This window comes from Calliopsis andreniformis, chromosome 1 (genome assembly GCF_051401765.1).
Source record: "Calliopsis andreniformis isolate RMS-2024a chromosome 1, iyCalAndr_principal, whole genome shotgun sequence".
NCBI classification, from domain to species: Eukaryota; Metazoa; Arthropoda; class Insecta; order Hymenoptera; family Andrenidae; genus Calliopsis; species Calliopsis andreniformis.
This window is the reverse complement of record NC_135062.1, coordinates 7,680,952-7,700,552: the sequence shown is the minus strand read 5'-3', so window position 1 is coordinate 7,700,552 and position 19,601 is coordinate 7,680,952. Positions and strand designations below refer to the sequence as shown.

The following is a 19,601-nucleotide window of genomic DNA, read 5'->3' as shown; positions in this document are numbered from 1 at the left end:
ATTATTATATAAAGTTTTAGCGATTTTAAATACAGCAAATTTTTACTTGTTTCTGTAGGAAAGCTTATATAACATTTGCATAATCTATTCTTCTTTTTTTAGATTCTTGAAAATATGCAGTACACTGATATGTCTATTTCAATTAATATTTTTAAATATAATTGTAGCATAATTGTTAATTGATTTTACATGAAGACAATGTTTTTAATTGTGTGTTTTGTTAAACTTTGTACGTTTCTAAAAACGTTCTGGATTACTATAATTATAGTAGAATATAATTAGATTTTTGAAAACTGAAATTACGATAAGACAAGTACAATTCTCACGTATTTTCCATTAAATTAAAAATTCAGGTGGAAGAAGGAACATATTCACCAATAAGTTTACTTAAACTTTTTATAATTACTCAAATTCGTTTGAACTATTATAAAATATGACCTATCAACTATTATGAAAAACCTACAAGAACTACAACTAAATCATTTCAAATCATAGTAATAAACTAAGTCCTGTTGATTACGTCATCCATCTAAAAGTATTAAAAATTATCCAAAAAGAACTAATATTCAAGAACCCAACTATAATCTACCTAGACCCACCTAATATTAAAACTTAAAACCAAATGACAATATAAATATCTATCGATTTTAGTACCACAATTATTTATTTCTCGTAACACCATCTTTTATACACTATTTGATTACCCCGCCCAATCTTCATACTACAAAAACCCATTCACATTATTTATTCATTCCCTCAAATCTGCGATCCAGTTACATATTTCGATCAGAGCACTCAGCTGACACATAATTTGCATACTTTCAACAGAACACAATGCGACCAACTGATGTTAAAAAATAAAACTGACCTGGTATAGGTGTCAGGTATATGATGGTCGCGACAACGGAACTGAGACCGACGAAAATCGCGAATCTGAAGAACATCGTTAAAGATCGAGGGGAGATCGGGCTCCAGCTCTGGTGACAGTACTCAGTGTGTACAGAGAGAACGAAAGGAGAGTCCGAACCGGCCGGTTTCGTGGCCGGGGATACACTAGCAAGATACAAGCAAGTTCATTGCCAGGGAGAGAGTTGCTTCCCGATCAAAACGAAAGAAAGATCTTTCGACGGCGGAAATGTTCGCGCGCCTTCTACCCGCGGCCTTTCCCGCCATGTTTCTTTTCCACGCGAAACTTGCTCGAGATCGTTTGATAATAGTCAATTCGCTGCAAATTATTTTGTTTTATTTCAGTTACAGTTCTTACTTAAGTATTGCTAGTCCTACTAAAACCTGTCGTTGATCTGATCCAGATTTAAATCTGCAGATATTTTGGATCTATAAATCACTTGATCGACTCAAATTTTAGTTGGAATGTTACGTTAACACAGTAATATCAAATTATATTTTTTTTACATTACTCTTGATTTTAATTTTCTTTTTCTTCTTTTAATCATTGTCTCATATAAATCAATCTCTTATATTTGTTTTGTTATATGGGATCAATCAAGATATTAATTTATATGAAATAAAAGGAGTTTTATGTAATAAAATTAGTTGAATTTGAATTGAATTATCTTGAATTTGAAATTAATTTTCTTAACCACATAAACCAAAAAATAAAAATAATGTAAAAGATTTTTTTATTGTTTCTTGAATTTATTAACAAATAAAATATTAGAGTACTGCGCTAATTGTATTAAAAATGTAACTTCGTTAGCTTTTTTAAATGACAACACTTTAAAAGATTATTATTCGAAGATTAGTTTATTTATTATTAAAAGATAAGTATTGTGTAACCATTCTACATCTTTCTGAATGAAACTCAATTTTACTTCCTGTGCATTATACTAGAAAACTTAGAATAATTTATGCTAATTTAAATATTTGTTGTTTTTAATAATACTGTGTGATGGTGCTACGATCGCATTCCGGTATTCTTGATTATATATATATTGTATAGGTTAGCTTAAGAACACAGTGTATGTGCAGAGATAATTATGAAAGAAGTTTTGGACAAAAATTTCAACCGAGTGTACCCGAGATTAGAAGAAGCTGTTAAAAATGCATCCTTCATTGCTATTGACGCTGAATTTACAGGAATACAGTCGAGTGAAGTTTTGAAATACAGGTTAGGATTTATTGAATTATAAGGATTGTCAAGTTTAATTGTGTTTGTTATAGCTTTTACTATATTACTTTAGCCTCTTTGATTCTCTTTCCGTTCGATATGAAAAGCTGAGGGAAAATATTCAACCATTTCTAATCATTCAATGTGGCCTTGCAATATTTCATCACGTCCACGATGAAAATGTATATATTGCAAAGTGTTTTAATTTCTACTTGTTGCCAAGATCTGTACCATTCAAGAATAGACAATTCTCATGGCAAGTAGCAGCCCTGGAGTTCCTCTCTGCTCATCACTTTGACTTTAAGAAAGTATGTATTAGAAACATTGATATCATTTTGATGCAATACCAATGTAGTTGTATTTATTAGGAAATATATAATGCAATAAATATTTCAGTTTGTATCAGGCATATCCTACCTTGACGAATTAGATGAAGAGTTATTAAGAAAACATTTGGAAGAAGATAATATACTAAATAATTTAGAGCATTTGACATTTGATGAGGAAGATGAATTCAAAGACTGTAAAAGTAAAGTTTATGAATGGTTAAAAAATCCTTATTCGGATTGTAATTCACTTGAAATAGAAACAATTTCTCCTACTTTACAATATATGGTGCACAAAAGAGTAAGGCAGAATTTTAATAATGTTTGGACAATATCGGGATATAAAAGTGTATGTGTCAAATATCATTACATTTGATCTTTGTGTTACTTAAACAGTAATCAAGAATATTTATTTTTTATAGGTGCTTGTTATAAGAGTATCCCCAGATGTGCGTACAATTTTGGAAACTGAAGAAAAAGACGCACTAGAAACAGAACTGTTAAATACATACTTAGGATTTTCTCAAATATTTAAACTTTTGGTTTCATCGAAAAAACCATTAATAGGTCACAATGTACTTTTGGATATAATGTTTATGCATCAACAGTTTTATAAACCACTGCCAAGTAAACACAAAAACATTATAGAAAAGATGTATACACAAGTACCAGATACATATTTTACAAAATGGGATAATAGACATATACTTGTATTTTAGGTAAATACAATGAATTCAAAAACAATGTACATACATTGTTTCCAGAAATATATGATACAAAATTTTTGAGCTTTGAACTCAAGAAAGTGCTTAACAAAGGAGGTAAAGCAAATATTGAAAAACTTAAACTAATGAATAAGTTGTACAAGACTTAAGATGAATGCTTTAATAAGTTTTTATTTTTTTAAGTAATGAAAATAAAAATAAATTCATTGAAGAATATATATGAATACTTCAAAGACACAACAGGAGAACATTTAGCATTGAATTCACCAGTGATTAGGATGGAAAATGAAGATAAATATAAAAGTAATAATTATGTACATCCTAAATAAATTATGGTATTAGATATTCCATATCGCAATACCCTGTATATAAAAATGTATTAAATTCAGTTTCAGAGAAAAAAAATTACCATAATGCGGGATGGGATGCATATTTTGCTGGTTATATTTTTATAAAGATGGCACACCTATTTTGTATAAATAAATATGGCGAGTATGTTTAAATTCGTGTTACACGAGTAATACCATTAGTGTATTTACTCTTTAAAATAATCTTATTTATAATCTTTAGAGGTTTAGAACAAAGGTCAGTAACACATACTGAATTAATGAGTAGTGTAAAAAGTTACGCAAACTCCATAAATGTAGTTAGGAGCAATGAACTATCTTTGGTAAGAAAAACACATGTATTCTAGGCAATACAATGCATGAAGTAATAATTAAATTTAAAATAAATTTTAAATATTTCAGAAACTTGATGGAAATGATCCACCATCAACACGACCAGAGTGGCTGCATGTAAAATTAAAATCGCCATCCATAAATATGAATGAGGTACGTTAGGTACGTTGAGGTACATAAAATTAAACTTTGAAGAGATTACTACTATTGCTAACCAGAAATCTTTCTGTTAGATAGTTGACAGATTCTCCTCCTTTGGACACGTGGACATAATGCCTTTTACCCGAAAACGTGTTCTAGTCGCTGTAGCTAATCACAAAAGGTCAGTGAAATTTTAAGTTCTATTATGTTGTTTTTACTGTCGCATGGAATTCATACGTATATTTTAAATGAAGTTGTGTTTCAATTTAACCCTATAAAAAATTAATCAAACATATGAAGCTACCATACAAATATCGCTTAAACTTAAAAAACATTTCATTACCCGCGAATTACCACGTGTACATTTAAATTTAAACTTGGTTGTCGTCGGGTACGAATATCGTTGCTGCAACTTGTCAAACTGACATGAAACACGTTCACAAAAACCCGTATTTTACGTTTTGCACATCACAGTATCGGGGTTAACAAAACAATGGGGAGATTAAAGGGAAATGGAAGGATACCGTGAATCTCTTACGTGATTTGTAACATATTGAAACTCTCGGGGGCCGTCGAATGTGCCTGCCACAGGGGGATAGACCAGAAATCGTTTTATTTACCCTGTTATACTTAACTTCACGCATCAAGCAAATATAATTAGGTATTAAGTACGCAGTTGGTATTTTAGTATGAAGCTGCCTCGAAGTAAGGTGGCGGAACTATTTTGGATGCTATCCAAGGGCAACCGCGTATACTCATCACTGCACTTACAAAGTGTAATATCGGTGCACGTGATTTTATGCGACGTAATCTGCATTTTCGTTTTGCCAAAATTCGATCCGGTTAGTCTCTCCTCTCGTATTTTCGAAGGATATTGTTCACAGAAATTAGCTACAAGATACGTCATTCTATTTGCTTAAGTACGAGTGGAGAATGTTGAACATTTCACACTTGCACTGCATATGAGGAAAATAATGGGAAATATGCATAGTTTTTCTGCATGTGACGAGCTCCATATAGTATTACCGAGAAAGAGATTAATTATAATCGTACATGCTGTCAGTGGAGCATCACCAGGAAAGCTATAAATATATCGACGGGTAAGGTGAACGACCTAAGATCCCTTGAAGATTATTTAGACCATTGAAGTTCTTATATAAACGTTTAGCATAAGTTGAATATTTTTATGTATAACATATACTATAATACATAGTATTGTGTATGGTATATGTCATACATTTGAAAAATGTATTTATATAAAACAGAATTTAATTAGAAAAACTAGATCGATAATGATTTAGTTATAAAATTGACAAAATAGATATTTATTACTATTTATAAATAAAAAATTGAAATTTTATGCATAGATAACTAAATATAGCATTTTTCCATAATATATCTTGTCATGAGTATCTGTCCATTAAAATAAGAACTTTATGACGTATTTAAGTTTAAAATATGTTTATTGTCCCATGGGGAAAAAGTAATTTATGAGCTCTTAATTTATCCTCTTCTAATCAGTATTAAATGATTCAAGATTTATAGTTATCTTTGTGAATAACAATCACATAAAATGAATAGATTCACTGGTTCTCTATTTCACTACATAATTAATCTTCCACAATCATAGTGTCCTAGATTAGAGAACACAACGAACGTTGACATAATTAATCGGTCGAGTTTGAAATTTAGTGTAGCCACCTGTATCTTTTTATTCATGAATGAAGGTAGTTATCATAAATTCTTATTGCCCTACGTCGATCATTTATAAACTAGGAGTTAATCTTTTTAGGGGTAGGGATGCGAATATATTTAGAATGTATTATCGTAAAAAAAATAGAGGACGAATTCATTTCTTGAAAGATTTTCTTTCTGATGCGAAACAGTTTCCTAGTGGACATAAAATAAATAGATAAGATATAAGAAATAACTTTTTTATTTTAATAAGTTTCATTGAACTCGTTTTATTTTAGGAATTTTTAAAATAGATGGAACTTATTGAAAATAGGATTTGTAGAATTTACATCATTATTTATACATGAATTTTTGTAGAAAATTGGTACGTTAAAAAGAAAATTAATGTTACACTGGGACTGATAAATCTATTTTATACGTGGGTCGAATAATTATGACCATTCACAGCAAGCTTTATACACGGTTTATTTCCTTGTGGAAGCTTGAATTGAACAATCAATCGCATTTTCTTAATTCAGACACTTTGTAATTACGAATGGTCGTCAGTTTAATATCAGGATTCAGGCAAATCCATTAAAATCCGTTTACTTTCCATTCGACGAGCTGTCGAAACAATGAGCACTTACATAAGAACTATTGGAATCTAGCAAATCGTTGCATTTCACTGTGTAAATTTCATCATGTTCCATTGCTTATTATTCTATTAACTACTGAAAACTTTAAAACTAGTCATTTCCCTGGATCATTACAAAACTCAAATTCTTCATGTGTTTTGAATCATTAGGTACAAACCCTACAAATTATTCTAGAAGTTACAGAATTAAATATTTTATAATATTATTGTCAGCAATAATTAAATACATAGCTGTTCTGTTTAAAATAATAAATTAGTTCTTTTCATGGAATACTTTGCAACAGTTTAGAGTGATATATTTTAAATTATTATTTTATTTACTGCTTAATACTAATATTCTACCCAGAGCAGCAAAAAATATTATTTGTGTTTTAAATTTAATTAATCACTCTAACTATGATGACAAATAATATTTCGACCTCACAAAAGAATATATTAATGAAATTTAGATAGTTGATATTGTAATATCGAAATTGAAGTATTTGAAATTGTATCCTAAAACCAATGGAACAGGAACTGTAAAGATTAATGATAATATTGATAATATTGTTGGTTCTAAAATCTACATTAATTAATCCTCTATAGTATGTATAATGAAATAGTTAAGGTCCTCGTAAACAATTTGTAGATATCAATGAATAACAACATTAATAACATAATACTATTTTAATTGCTATATCACTAATCATAAAATAAATAATTGAAGCTTCTCAGAAAACTTTAAAAAAAAAAAAATAGTTTAAAATATTCTTCTTTTATCTTTTTTTTCTTTTTCCTTTCTTTCTTGTAAAAGTAGTAGAGTGGGACGTTGGGATGTTGCTTGAAACACTCGAAAACAGTATCTGTAACAATAGCCTTTGTTAGTAACACAGAGGGGGAATGTTAAAGCTTTGAAGCTGGTCGCGCGTATTGGGGGTACGCAAATCAGCTGACTTCATCATTCCCGAATTAGATCAAAATGAATTATCCAGTGCCCCGCTATCAAGTATGCGTTTTCACGAGCGTGATGCATTCTCTTTTACGTTCACCATCCCCCGCTGCACAATTTACTCGGCTGGCCTACCGACGATACGTTATAAGCGTCAGATTTTCCTCGTCACTGGCATTGTTCCAAACTTTCTGTATCGTTTCTACCAACGAACTTTTGTATTAGTTTCGCGCGCATCAAATTATACAAATTAAATGAATCGTTCGCGACGTTTTTCGAATAATAAATTTGGAACGCGATATATTTCAGATTTATGAGACGTCGCATTTCCGATAATGTATCACAACGTAACACAGCGTTTCAAATTAACCCTTTGCACTCCGAGCAATTTTTAATATGATCTTTCAGTATTTACAATAGTGCGAGCGCGCCTCTGTGAAAGATTGAAGATCTTGTTTTGTCATTAAAAAAAAAAACGCGTACACGTTTTAAAGTTATGTTTTATTAATACAATTATAATATAAAAAATATAACAATACGAAAAATAAAAATGATTTTTTGAATTTCTTCATTTTATGATATCTTGAAAAACAATCTCCAAGGTGCATTCTTGGATTATCAGGACAAGTATCGCAGTGTTCATTATTTTCATGTCTTTCACCTTTCTTCTCTTTTTTTATCTTTGCGCATTTTATGAAGTTTCCCATTTAACCTGATCTCAGAAGATGACGTAGAAGCTCTAGATCTTTCTTGTCGAAAATTATTAGTCAGTTGGTCGACTAGTAGTTTAACATATTTCAAATGTGTTAATGGTTTCTCATTTTGATTTTTTTTTTCACAGTTTTATGTATGATGTATGAATTAATTACAGACACTTCCATGCCCCAAAAAACATTTTTCTCCACCACTTAAGAGACTTTCTCAAACAACAATAAGTATCTGCGTATTGATCAACTCGATCAACGCCGCTCATGGAGCGTGTGTAGCTGGCAACTGCATTAAGCTTTCTAATGTTTATTTCTCTACCTCCTCGTAGGATTCTTTTTAAATCTATCATTCCAGCATCATTCCAAGTACTCAAAGGTGACACAATTCTCTTGTCGTTCCAGGCTAAGAACATGATTTTTCCTTTTTTATAAAAAAGTTTTCTTATCTGAAAACTTGGTTTATTTCATAAATGTTGGAATACCTTTCCTGTTAGCTTTTATAATACTAATCAAGTGGCATTTCATTTTCATTAGTTCTTCTGCCAAAGGTATACTGGTTAATATGTCGCTACGCGTCGCATCTTAACACTGCGTTGCACAGCATAATCGATACAAAATTATTTTTACCTCGATAGTTATAAACGTGGTGCTTTTGAAAATTCTGTTGCAGTGCGCTGGACATATTGACATATTTTAAGAACAATACAGAAATGCAAGTGGTACGATACAACCCCATCAGGCACGCGGCACCGAGCAAGGTCATTCTGTGGTTCGTATACAAAATTATTTTTTTTTTTTTTATGAAATTTTAATTGCATTATTTTAATTTTAATTGCACTGATCCATTCTGACGCAAATGCATGAGCAAATTAGACAGAACATCATACAGATTTGCCTGGCCATGATTACATTCTTTGGATCCGAAGAATCCGAACGCGAAACTATTCATATAGACAAGGTGTTAATAATTTGAACATTAAACGAATTATTAATTTTAATATTTAGAATATTTGAAATACAATTTAAGAAGTTATATATTGGAATATTTGAGCATTTAAGTACTTGGAAGTTTAAACATTTTTATTTTAAATGTTAGGAAATTTTAATCCTTTGACAATTGATTCTAAGTGAGACTCGGATATAGCAAAACGTTAATAAAAATAAAATAGAAAGTAAAGCATGTTTTTTACATTTGTCACGATGTATAGAAATATTTTAAAGAATGAAAAAACATACTTTTACCAAAGTTTGCAACGTTATTAAGCTCTTAAAGGGTTACTTTACATTTTAATTTAATTCACAGTGAAATTTGCATTTAAGTATTAAAATAGTTGATAATTTAAAAAACAGTCCTCACACTGAGGAATTACTCAAAGAAGTAATGAAGACATCGCCTGTTATTACAATTTGGTGTAAAGATTATACTTACAATCAAGCATTTCTATATTTACAAATTTGTTATGCCCTCGGGAAAATGTTTAACAATAATCTTCATAAAACTCTACGTCTAATCCAACCATCCCAGCAATCGGAGCATACGAGGCTACCGTCTTAAATCTCGTCCCGCGCGCAAGTACATGGCCGTCGTCACAAGTGATTTAATGTTCCACGACATTTATCGCCGCCTAATTTACTGCATTACTGCGCGATCCCAAAATTACATACGCGAGCCATTTCGTCGATAATTACTGTAGAGGCCCCCGATTTCGAGGGGGGAGCGTTCGAACGATCAGAGGTGAGGGACGTTTAAGTCCATCGATGGCCGTTTTCAGAGCTGTCTGCGCGTCTATGCACTAATTCGGTAACTGCATACCCGTGACGTAATCGTGACTCTAGCGCAAGGTCCGATCCCCAGTCCCGCAGATGTTAGTGAACGGGCCGAGATACGAGGCATTACGTCAAACAAATTAATGTTCCTCTTAGCGGGCCGAGTCTGCGCCCGCAGAATCTCTAATTAGCACGGAGATTGCCGTAGATGCATAAGTGGCGATCACTGTGCCAATTGTTGCGAAGGCAGCGAACTTACGTGGCCACCCATTGCCCGTTACCCAATAACTCGAGCAAAACGCTGAAGATGCTCCGATTTTGATCGCTCCCCTTCGACATTTTCGTCGAGGCCCTTGCGAAACCCTTATTGTGCAATCGGCTGTGTGAAGGGTGACTCGCGCAATATGCTTGGGAAGCGTCTTTTTTATCATTGAGGAGAAGGGGTGGTCAAGGATGGAGAAGATGTTGAAACCAGGAAAACAGTGATAATAACTCGTATTCTTTGTTGTGCAGGATTTGTCTTGAAAATATTCTGGTAAAATACGACGAGCAGAAGATGTTTGTTTTAAATAATTTCAAGTTATAGTGAACATAGCAATGACCTTATATGTATAGCGAGAATATTATACATGGTAGTTAATGGTAATTAATATTCTGTTGACATAGATATATTTTTATACACTGCAATATAAATATGGAGGGGCCACGCAATATGTGGTGGAGATATTTCAGTGCAGCAGGGATAGAACAAACTAATACTGCCTAGTATTCCAGAATTCTTTCTGATATTCTTATTTTATTGCATATATATATATTTGAGAAGAACATTTGTATTGTTAACTTATGCCTATGATATTTTTATACTATTTAGTAACACTAAACACAATTTATATACTTTTCTTATTTATATTGTAACCATATACTATTAGCTAAAGATTTGGAACCACTTATTAATTCTCATGAAAATTATATTGATATAAATAATGTATTCTTGATTTAAATCTTATAGATGTTCAATAATGATTAAAATATTTATTATTCCAATATAGTACAGTAAACAAATAAAATTGTTTAATCCTTTCCAGTTTGTTTACTATTAATTAAATTATGTTCTCACTGAAGTAACTTTTACAGATATATAGATAATATAAATATTATTATTATAGAGTATTACTTGATATTATTATTCATCATGTAAAATACTAATTTATTCGAGTGCCTTCAATGGTTCACTTGTTTTCTTAAGCGACTGTATACTGCGCGATTCACCCTTGGACACTGTGCAGAAGCATGCAAATTATTAAGCGCAATACAGAACAGTACTGCATCAATTGAAATTTGTTTTTATGCCTCAACTGACGTCGGTAGGCTATCCATGCTATTATTCTTAGCTTACGTAGGATGTAGTGATCCTTGCTCTGAGAAACTTATCTCTGTTGAAGCAATAGTTCAAGAGTAGTGGACAAGTCGAGTATGTATTACAAAAGGCTCAGCATGAAAAAGAAAATGAAACATCTTGAATTTCATAGTTAAAATATTTCATGAGCTCCAAACTCGCTATTTCTGATTACAGGAGCGGGCTCATCTTTTCTGGTGGGATGTTCGCCTGGATGATACACCGTGCGTTTAAGAAATCCGTGTAAACTAGTTAATATTAGAATAGTAATGTTACCAATCCATAATGTCTCATACTTTCATTATCACCATCAAAACCAAAAAATAATATCGATCATTCACTGAACAAGAAAAGAGCAAAAAAGACGTGGACCAATGACGTTAAAATGAAACGCAGCTTGCTCGATTTCTCTTTTTCTCAATCATAATCCCAGAATCATCGTACTTACGTAAAAGAAACAAATCGTATTGTAAAAAAAAAAAAAAAAGAAGGCGGTAAAGAAAAGCAAACACTGTGTCGGTTAAATGCCAGTTTCTGCGAGCTACAATTGGAGGCGATTGAGATTTGACTTCGTTCTATTCACATTGTAGAATTTAAGAAACAACAGTGTTTGTTGACTAATAAGTTACATTCTTTAGTATCATAGTAGTGTTTGCCCACTGGCAACGTTGGAAAGTATCTATTATTTCATGGTACAGTTTCTCTGGTTTTAAACTCGCTGCTCCTCTATTTTCTCCTGAAATTACAGTCTTTACTCGCTATAATCTTATAACTCTACAGATACTGGGCCTTATATAAACTTCGTTCATATCAGTCAAGTTACTTGAATTCAAGCCACTTGTATTCAGGTAGCTTGATGTCAAGTTTATGTTCAGATATGTCAAGTCACTTGAATTTAGAAATAACTTGAATTCAAGCACACTTTGGTTATAGGATCCAGACATAGCTTTAAGATTATTTGAAAGTCTCTACTTTAGAACGTGTACAGTTCTTGAGCTCTCTAACTTAAGCAGAATATTCTATATTTTATTAGAAACTAGGCTGACAAAAGAAACAACAATAATTTTAAAAGTAACATATTTTACTTTCATGCAATGTCACAGTGCCTTTACAAAAGAAAACTAATCAAAAACGTGGTACCTTACACACTAGAAGCTCGTCATCATTCACCAATCGCGAACTTGTGTCAAGAAAAAACTTTTCAGACTCAAACTCATCCGCCCTCAGCTTCATTGCAACCACGCTCCTCTGCACACACTCCGCGGCGTCTATTTCAATTTCAGATCGTAATCACAGCGTGGAATCTTTGCGAGAGTCGTTAGTCTTATTTCTAGGGGCGAGCTCTGCTGTTCAAAAACGGGCAACAGCTCGTTCTCGTCGGGAAAATGATCTCCGCTGCCAAAGTGGAGCTCTCTGAAAAATTCAATTATCTCTGCCGCCGCGACGCATCGATTGCCCGCGCGTCCGTCCATCGGTCATGTTTTTTCGCCGACGATTCTGCCTTCCGTCGACAGCGTCACGGAATATCCGTGCCAAATAGCCGCCGAGACATCCGTAACGTCAGGATCGGCGAAAATTCACTTGCAAGTATTCTTACCGAGTTTTCTCGTTGTACCTTGGGACGCGACTTGGCCGCGCGTTGTTCAAAGGCACAGACCGCTCTTTGACTCGCTCCCTGTCTGTGCAGCAAACGTTCGGGCTGTAATATTAAGGCACAATGTTAGCATTTCTGCGTTTGATTGACAGCCCGCTACCTCTTCCTTTATTCTATTTTAAAGGACACGTTGGAGCTTTGCGGTTAGAGAAGACCTCTGATCTGGATGAATAGTTTTTGAGCACGATTGGGCTCAGGTTGTAGAGATGAATGGAAATGAGTTTGGGAATAATGGAATATTAGTGCTTCAGTAGTCATCTGGGTAAAATGGAGATATGTTAATCGTTTTGTTGGGATAATGACACAACCGCAAGTTTTGATCTCTTTTAGTTGTTAGTAAAAGAATCGTGAATTTTTAATTATGGCACTGATGTGTGTTTACTTAAGCGAGTATTTTTATTTACGGTGCTGAGAGTTGACTGATGAGTTACATGTAATAGACTGACGTTTTTCTATTTTGGGTCTTTGAATTTTTTGTTTTTACTGAGTTTTAAAGATCAGCATAAAAAATGTTCTAAGTGAAAATATGTTCCTAATTTTATTGAAACTGTACTCTGAATTCGGGTTCAGCTTCCTATATTAAACAGGAGGAAAGGTGGTAATTCAAAATACCAGTGGTATCTACACAGGTTAACATGTATTTATAACAGTTACCTAAAATAAGAAATAATTACATACATTTCACTGTTTTTTATTTACCATAACAACGTTTCAGCTATTTGGAATCAATAAAAAATGTGTTGCGTTTTACAGAAATGAAAACTTTTCATAAGGTAAGTTTAAAACATGTTACAATATTTTTTATTAAGAAGTAAATTCGAATATTATTTATGCTATATTGGATAAGAATAAGAGTAATATGCAAAATGGCAGAATTAGTTTTTCAAAATTCTTCCCTTTGTAAATACATACATATAGTGTAATCTAAAGATTTTTATTTCTAAGATAATTCTTTTCTTTTAAGGAATAAAGGCTATTTAACTTATAAAAAAGTCGAACGTAATAAAAAATAAAATTTCTATGATTGGATCAATATATCGTCCTACTTCTAAAACTTCGAAGCCTAATAAAACATGATAAGAGATAAGTAGGCTAACAGCTCTGATGATTGATAGACGCATTTAATATTCATTGGTTTTCTTAAAACAAAGAAGTTGTCTATATTATCACCTCTTTCTTTACTAAATTGCAAAATATATTTGAAGATAATACTTATGCAAAGTGATTCGAAATGAATCATACAAGAAGGTAAATGGGTCAAAGAACTAGTCCCCTTTCAGATGCTATACTAATCACTAAATCCACAAGTGTCATCTATAACAAACGATAAAATGCCCTTTCATGTAAGCTTCGAGGAAGACAAAAGGTCTATTAGCTTTTTAGGCGAGAACGTGCGAGTAACACGTGACAGAACACATCATAACGTTGTTGTAATCTTGGCAGCAGTTTCGATCATCTGTGATCGCTTCGCAAGAACAACAGTGTTAATTCAATGGCTACTGATTTACGATAAGAGGAGACACGCCCGTAACAATGTCTACGGGCGTGAAACCGAAATAAGCAGTAGGTATAGCCTCGATGTTGCAAAATCTGTGTCAGAGATGAGATCAACCGTGACATGGAATTATCGTGATTTGGAGGAAATTTTAACTTCTTCCTAAAAATAGGGACCGATCGATCCATCCGTTATTCAAATAACACGAATATAAGCCGCGATTGTTTGCCATACGATCCTAAATAGATTAAACTGCAAGAGATTAAACGGTGAAGTAACAGCTAACTATAGGAGCAAACTCAGAGCATTAAAATACGAAGACACACGCGACATTTGCATGTTTAACGGCATTTGTGACAATACGCTAGCTGTAGCATGGGCTAAAAGCACTGTTATAGAATAATCATAAATTACATTACCTAAGACGAAATTATGGTTGGAGTTGATATTTCAATAACACAAGAGGTATTGTTAGAAACCATTTTGTCACGTGTTGGGCAAAGGAGTAGCTATTGAGTTCATAAACATGCATGACATATAGAAGGTTGTGTATCATGCTTAATTTTGATTAAGAATTGTACAGCTTTTTTAAAAATTCAAACATTCATTACTCATCGAAGTGACAAAGAAGATAAGAGAATTTATAATAAATATTCTTCTACAAATGCAATTCTATATCAAGTGTAAAGTAACATTTTTTATTTATCCTTGTCATAAATTATATTAGAACAAATGTAGTGACGCCAAAAAGAATTAAAATTATATAAGGCAGTGATATGTGTTTAAATAAATGAAATGTCGTGAGAAAGTCAAACAGTGTTTTCCATCCAGGAACCAACGCACTAAATTTCTCCCTTTTTCTGAGTTTAATTATGGCAAGGAAGAGGATATTCTTCATGTGGCACGAGGGAAGATGCACGGGACTCAATTACGAAATACAGAAACAGGAAGGAGACCTCGTCCAGTGGTAATCATGAATGAGTAAAGTGAAACAGGTGGCCATTTCACTAATTAAAATACTTACACCATACAAGTTCTTTCAAAATACATGCTATATCTCAATAGAGGGTAATTACGAAAAAAATTAATGTACTTACATTTATCAAAGGAGCCTCCATTTCCAAGAAAAATGAGCTTGAAAATTTGCCGAGAGCACGTGTACTTGACACTATCCATTCGTCTTTTTGATATAAAATGCTATTTAAATTACTGAATAATTTAGAAATTCAATAGTATTATTATCATATTATTGTCATAAATACCTATTTAAAATGCGTATTTCTGAATTCGTCATTACCACGTGCCACAAATAAACGTTAATGTTTAATAATGACAGCACTTAATGTATTAATAGCTACACAGCATAGTTGCGACGCCGCGTATGAAAATAAGTAGAGGTTTGCATAAAGATTTCTTGAACAATGTCTTGGTCAAGCGCACGTGTCTTCAGCAGATCTTTGAAGTAATTTTCCACATGCTTTTAAGTTGTATAATCAGTGAAAAAATAGTTAGAAAACAAATATAGAAACCTTGCTCAAAGAAGCGAAGCAGTTTCATTTGAATTAGTTCTTGTTGATTAGTCTTTCTAGATTTCTTAATTTGTTAGTTGTTATAGAATATAAGAAAAAAGAGAAAATCCCGAAAACAGAGTTGCCACGTTATAAGCTCGAATTCACAATGAAAGAGTTTTTAAGATTTTTAAGGTCAATCCATGGTAATAGCTTATTTATTTGCTTTAAATAATTCCAAAGCTTGATGACCATAACATCGAATTTGTACTAGGGAAATACAGTCTCGAATAAAATTGAATATATCTACAGTATTAAATAAGTTATCGAGTACCTAAACCACAGTGATCACAGTTGCTACAAAAGTGACAGCTTAAAAAAGTACCTTTCCCAAAATATATTTTACACCCAATTGTCTAAAATATACTTCATACCCATGGTCGTAATTGAAAAACCATGTTTCTCGAGTTCTATCACTTTTCAAGCAAATGTACGCTCTCATTTTTTAAATCTCAGAGATTAGATTCAGCACGCAATCCAGGGAGTCTAAATCCCTCCTGGGGCAATTCGTCAAGAGCCCCTTCCATTTATCAAGTCATCCGATTTCCGACTTCAAATTACTTTTATTGTCCACTAGCCTTTAGAACACCCTGTACATCAATCGCGAAACGTCTTCCCGTCACGAGTTATGAACTTGTTGCAGCTACGTGGCGAAGCTGGAGCACTTGGTGCTACTCTGTACTTATCTCGAAAATCATCCCGATGCGTCCGAGAAAGAGAGGCCCAAGCGTTCCCCGATATTTCAAAAGTTTTCTCTGGCCGCCACCCAAGGCTAAAGTACTCGAAATAACGCAGTAGCAATTCGTGTGGGCGTGCTGCCGGACGGTCAGCCTGGTCACACTGGTGTCCGGTAGCAGGTGGAGCAGCTTTTGAGGTGGATCCCTCTTCCACCTCGGCTCGAGCTCCCACCAACAGATGTAAAGGTCGTGCGCTCTGGGAATGAGGTCTATGGAACTGGGTTAACCAAATTGACTATTTTCTGATTTATCGCTTGACGTCTCTACAGGGTGGGCGAACTTTGCGAGCATAATTCGCACACCTTAAGGACGAAGTAAGACCGAGGGCACGACAGGCTGAAAACGATTGTTTATCGAATCGTTGGCATCCTTTTCTGACATCACTGCAAGTTTCAATATGTACTGGGTGTTCTGTGCTAAAAGGCAGTGAGAGCTCTTTTCGTATTGAGTCAGAGATGTCTTTTTACTTTTATTTTTGATTGAAGTTTAGAACACATAGATGTATTTTTCAGGACTAGAACTTCCTTATGTTCAGATTTTTGGAAATTGAGACTTGAATTATTATAAACTAGAAATGTGAACAATTTTCGTTAGAGATATTCTTCTTTACACACATTGTATGGTTATGAAAATACTCTGCTTTTGTAATACTATGTAGTTGACATTTGTGTGAGGCACCACGTATGCTAAGTTGACACAGTATGTAGACAGTCTATTGGCAACAGTGTGGTACAATGCAGAATGCAATTAACGATCTCTTCACAAAAGAAATAAGAGAATTCTTTTCTTAGACAAGGGAATACAAATCTAGTGAAGAGGACTTTTCTAAAGAAAAATTTGCGGAAGATATCAAGTTTTCACTTTTTTGTCATTATTATGAGTGAATGTATGCAAATTCACATTTAATTTTCCTGTAAGTTTTATATCAAGTTATATAAATAGAAAAAGATCAAATTCCAAAAACAGAATATATTTTCATAATTTTATTAGTAAAATAGTTTTTCACCGTTAATGTTAACATATTTTCCCAAAATTCAATCATCACGACCTAAATCATCTTATGTATTAATAAGGTTTCCTAAGCTCAGCTTCGTATTAGTGGTTGATGGTTACAACACGTCCACTGGTTCATCGAGTGCCTTCGAATATGTCAGAGGCAAAGATAACGCGCATGAAGGAATAATTGGATAAGACATAATGGAATTATGCGTAAATCTATACGTTTTAAGTTGTCGCTCTTTAGGACAACTGGCCATCAACAACAACTAAATTTAACAAGTAAGTGGATTCATTTAGAGCATAATGTATTATCTGTTTCCTCGAGAATTTGTAAACTATATTTCATTCAAGTATGCAGTGGCATTATTATTTGTCGAGTGTTCACACTAAAAGAAGGAATATCCTGAAATTTGATAAATGTTGAAAAATTTTAATTTTCTAACATTTAACAAACTTTCAAATATTTAAAAGGTATTTTGCAGGAAGAAATTGATGTATCTGTTAAAGATATTAATTCATCTCATAAATATTTTTAAATGTTATTTTATTTATAAGAAAATTGTTTATAATTACAGTATCTTCTCGCGATAAATTTATTATTCCAAACAACATGACATTTCTTAGAATTATTCTTTCATTTGTTTTAAACTCACCTTTTATGAGACTCATACAAACTGATCATACAAATGAGGGACATACCTATCCCTTACACGCTGTAAGCTTTTTACTGGTTACTGATAACGATCATTCATTTCTCAAACAATTTTGTATTTCCTTGTTCAAAAATATCCTACTCCTTCCAAAGGAGCACACTAAATATTTATTTATTTATTTCTTCATAAACGGGGAAAAATATTACTTATAGCTGACTGGATATATTAAACGCCTACATTATTTCCTCGATATAAATTCCATGATCTACTTTCCCAGTATTTCATTTCAATCTGCACAGAGACAGAGATGAATTACTACCACCTTAATCGACCTCAAGATGCTTCTCATTCTCTGTAACCTCATTCCCTTCACCAAGACACGAGACTATATCCAATAAATACTGTACTTGGTCGGTTGTGCACGAGACTGTATCCAATAAATACTGTACCTGGTCGGTTGTGCACGAGACTGTATCCAATAGATACTGTACTTGGTCGGTTGTGCCTATCGGTTCGGACCAGGAGGAGGACATCGGTCCTCGGGACAACCAAAGGCACTGCCAAGCAAAGAAGACGATTGAAAATACCTCGGGGTTTTCGTTTCGGTTTCGAAATCTGTGCCCGAGAATTGTAGTTATCCCGCGGCGGGCTCCTCTAGCTCGCTGGCATGGGCTAGCACCTGTCGCGCGTCGCCGACAGTGGAAATAGCTGTTTTCAACGAGAAGAAACGCGCGCTTGCTACCAACTGACAGAGAGTAACGCGTGTACGTGGGTGCAGCGAGATTAATTGCTTGTACCAATTACTGAAATAATGGAAAACGACTCGCATCCCCGCTGCGACATGGGCATAATTAAGCCACGGGGTTGCGACATTTCTCTCTTCCATCATTCTTTCGACCGCTGGCTTCCTTGTATTGAGATTCGACACGTGTTATCTCTTGTCTGCAATTCGTCATACTAGAAGGGTCGTGTTTTTGTACAATTTGCATAATTACATTTTTAATAATGGAAATAATATTTCTGTATTCGGTTAAAATAGAGACACAAACGTTGTTGTGTAATTAAAGCACAATAGAATAAGAAACATGTATAGGAATAAGGAGAAAGTAAATATAAGTACTGTGATAGAAAGGCCAGGTGTAACCCTTTGGCATTTTTATCTTGACTTTTTTTCTTTTAAGAATTATTTCTACAATTACAAGTAGATTGTTAGTAGATTGGTAATATTTAAAAGTTTCGATAATAGGGTTCCATTTAACTCCGTGTTACAAAACGGGTGTGACAAAACCTAAGAATCTATTTTTTCCTGAAACTACTTGGCTTTACATATTCATAATTATACTACTACATATATTATTTAGGAAAAAA

General features: G+C 33.3%; 2 protein-coding genes across 4 annotated transcripts in view; one reads left to right on the top strand and one right to left on the bottom strand.

Moving 5' to 3' along the window:
* The window catches only part of LOC143177996 (uncharacterized), a 29,679-nt gene extending 25,047 nt beyond the window's left edge, over positions 1 to 4,632 (bottom strand). Inside the window, exon 1 of the mRNA XM_076376387.1 lies at positions 4,539 to 4,632. The gene's annotated coding sequence lies outside the window, so the exon portion shown is untranslated. The remainder of the gene's footprint in view (positions 1 to 4,538) is intronic.
* LOC143178012 (pre-piRNA 3'-exonuclease trimmer) lies at positions 1,980 to 13,460 on the top strand. Of its 3 annotated transcripts, XM_076376408.1 has the most exons (12): positions 1,980 to 2,128; positions 2,202 to 2,436; positions 2,525 to 2,803; positions 2,877 to 3,081; positions 3,174 to 3,275; positions 3,363 to 3,482; positions 3,569 to 3,671; positions 3,750 to 3,849; positions 3,929 to 4,012; positions 4,093 to 4,181; positions 8,635 to 8,733; positions 11,305 to 13,460. In XM_076376408.1, the coding sequence occupies exons 1-12, from the start codon at positions 1,998 to 2,000 to the stop codon at positions 11,372 to 11,374; spliced, it is 1,617 nt and encodes a 538-aa protein (XP_076232523.1). In that variant the 5' UTR covers positions 1,980 to 1,997; the 3' UTR covers positions 11,375 to 13,460. The 3 variants fall into 3 exon arrangements, 2 of the variants coding, with proteins under 2 accessions (XP_076232523.1, XP_076232531.1); XR_013001701.1 differs by lacking the exon at positions 11,305 to 13,460 and having other exon boundaries at positions 3,929 to 4,021; positions 8,635 to 8,675; XM_076376416.1 differs by lacking the exon at positions 11,305 to 13,460 and having other exon boundaries at positions 4,097 to 4,181; positions 8,635 to 8,732.
* The last annotated feature ends 6,141 nt before the right edge of the window (positions 13,461 to 19,601 follow it).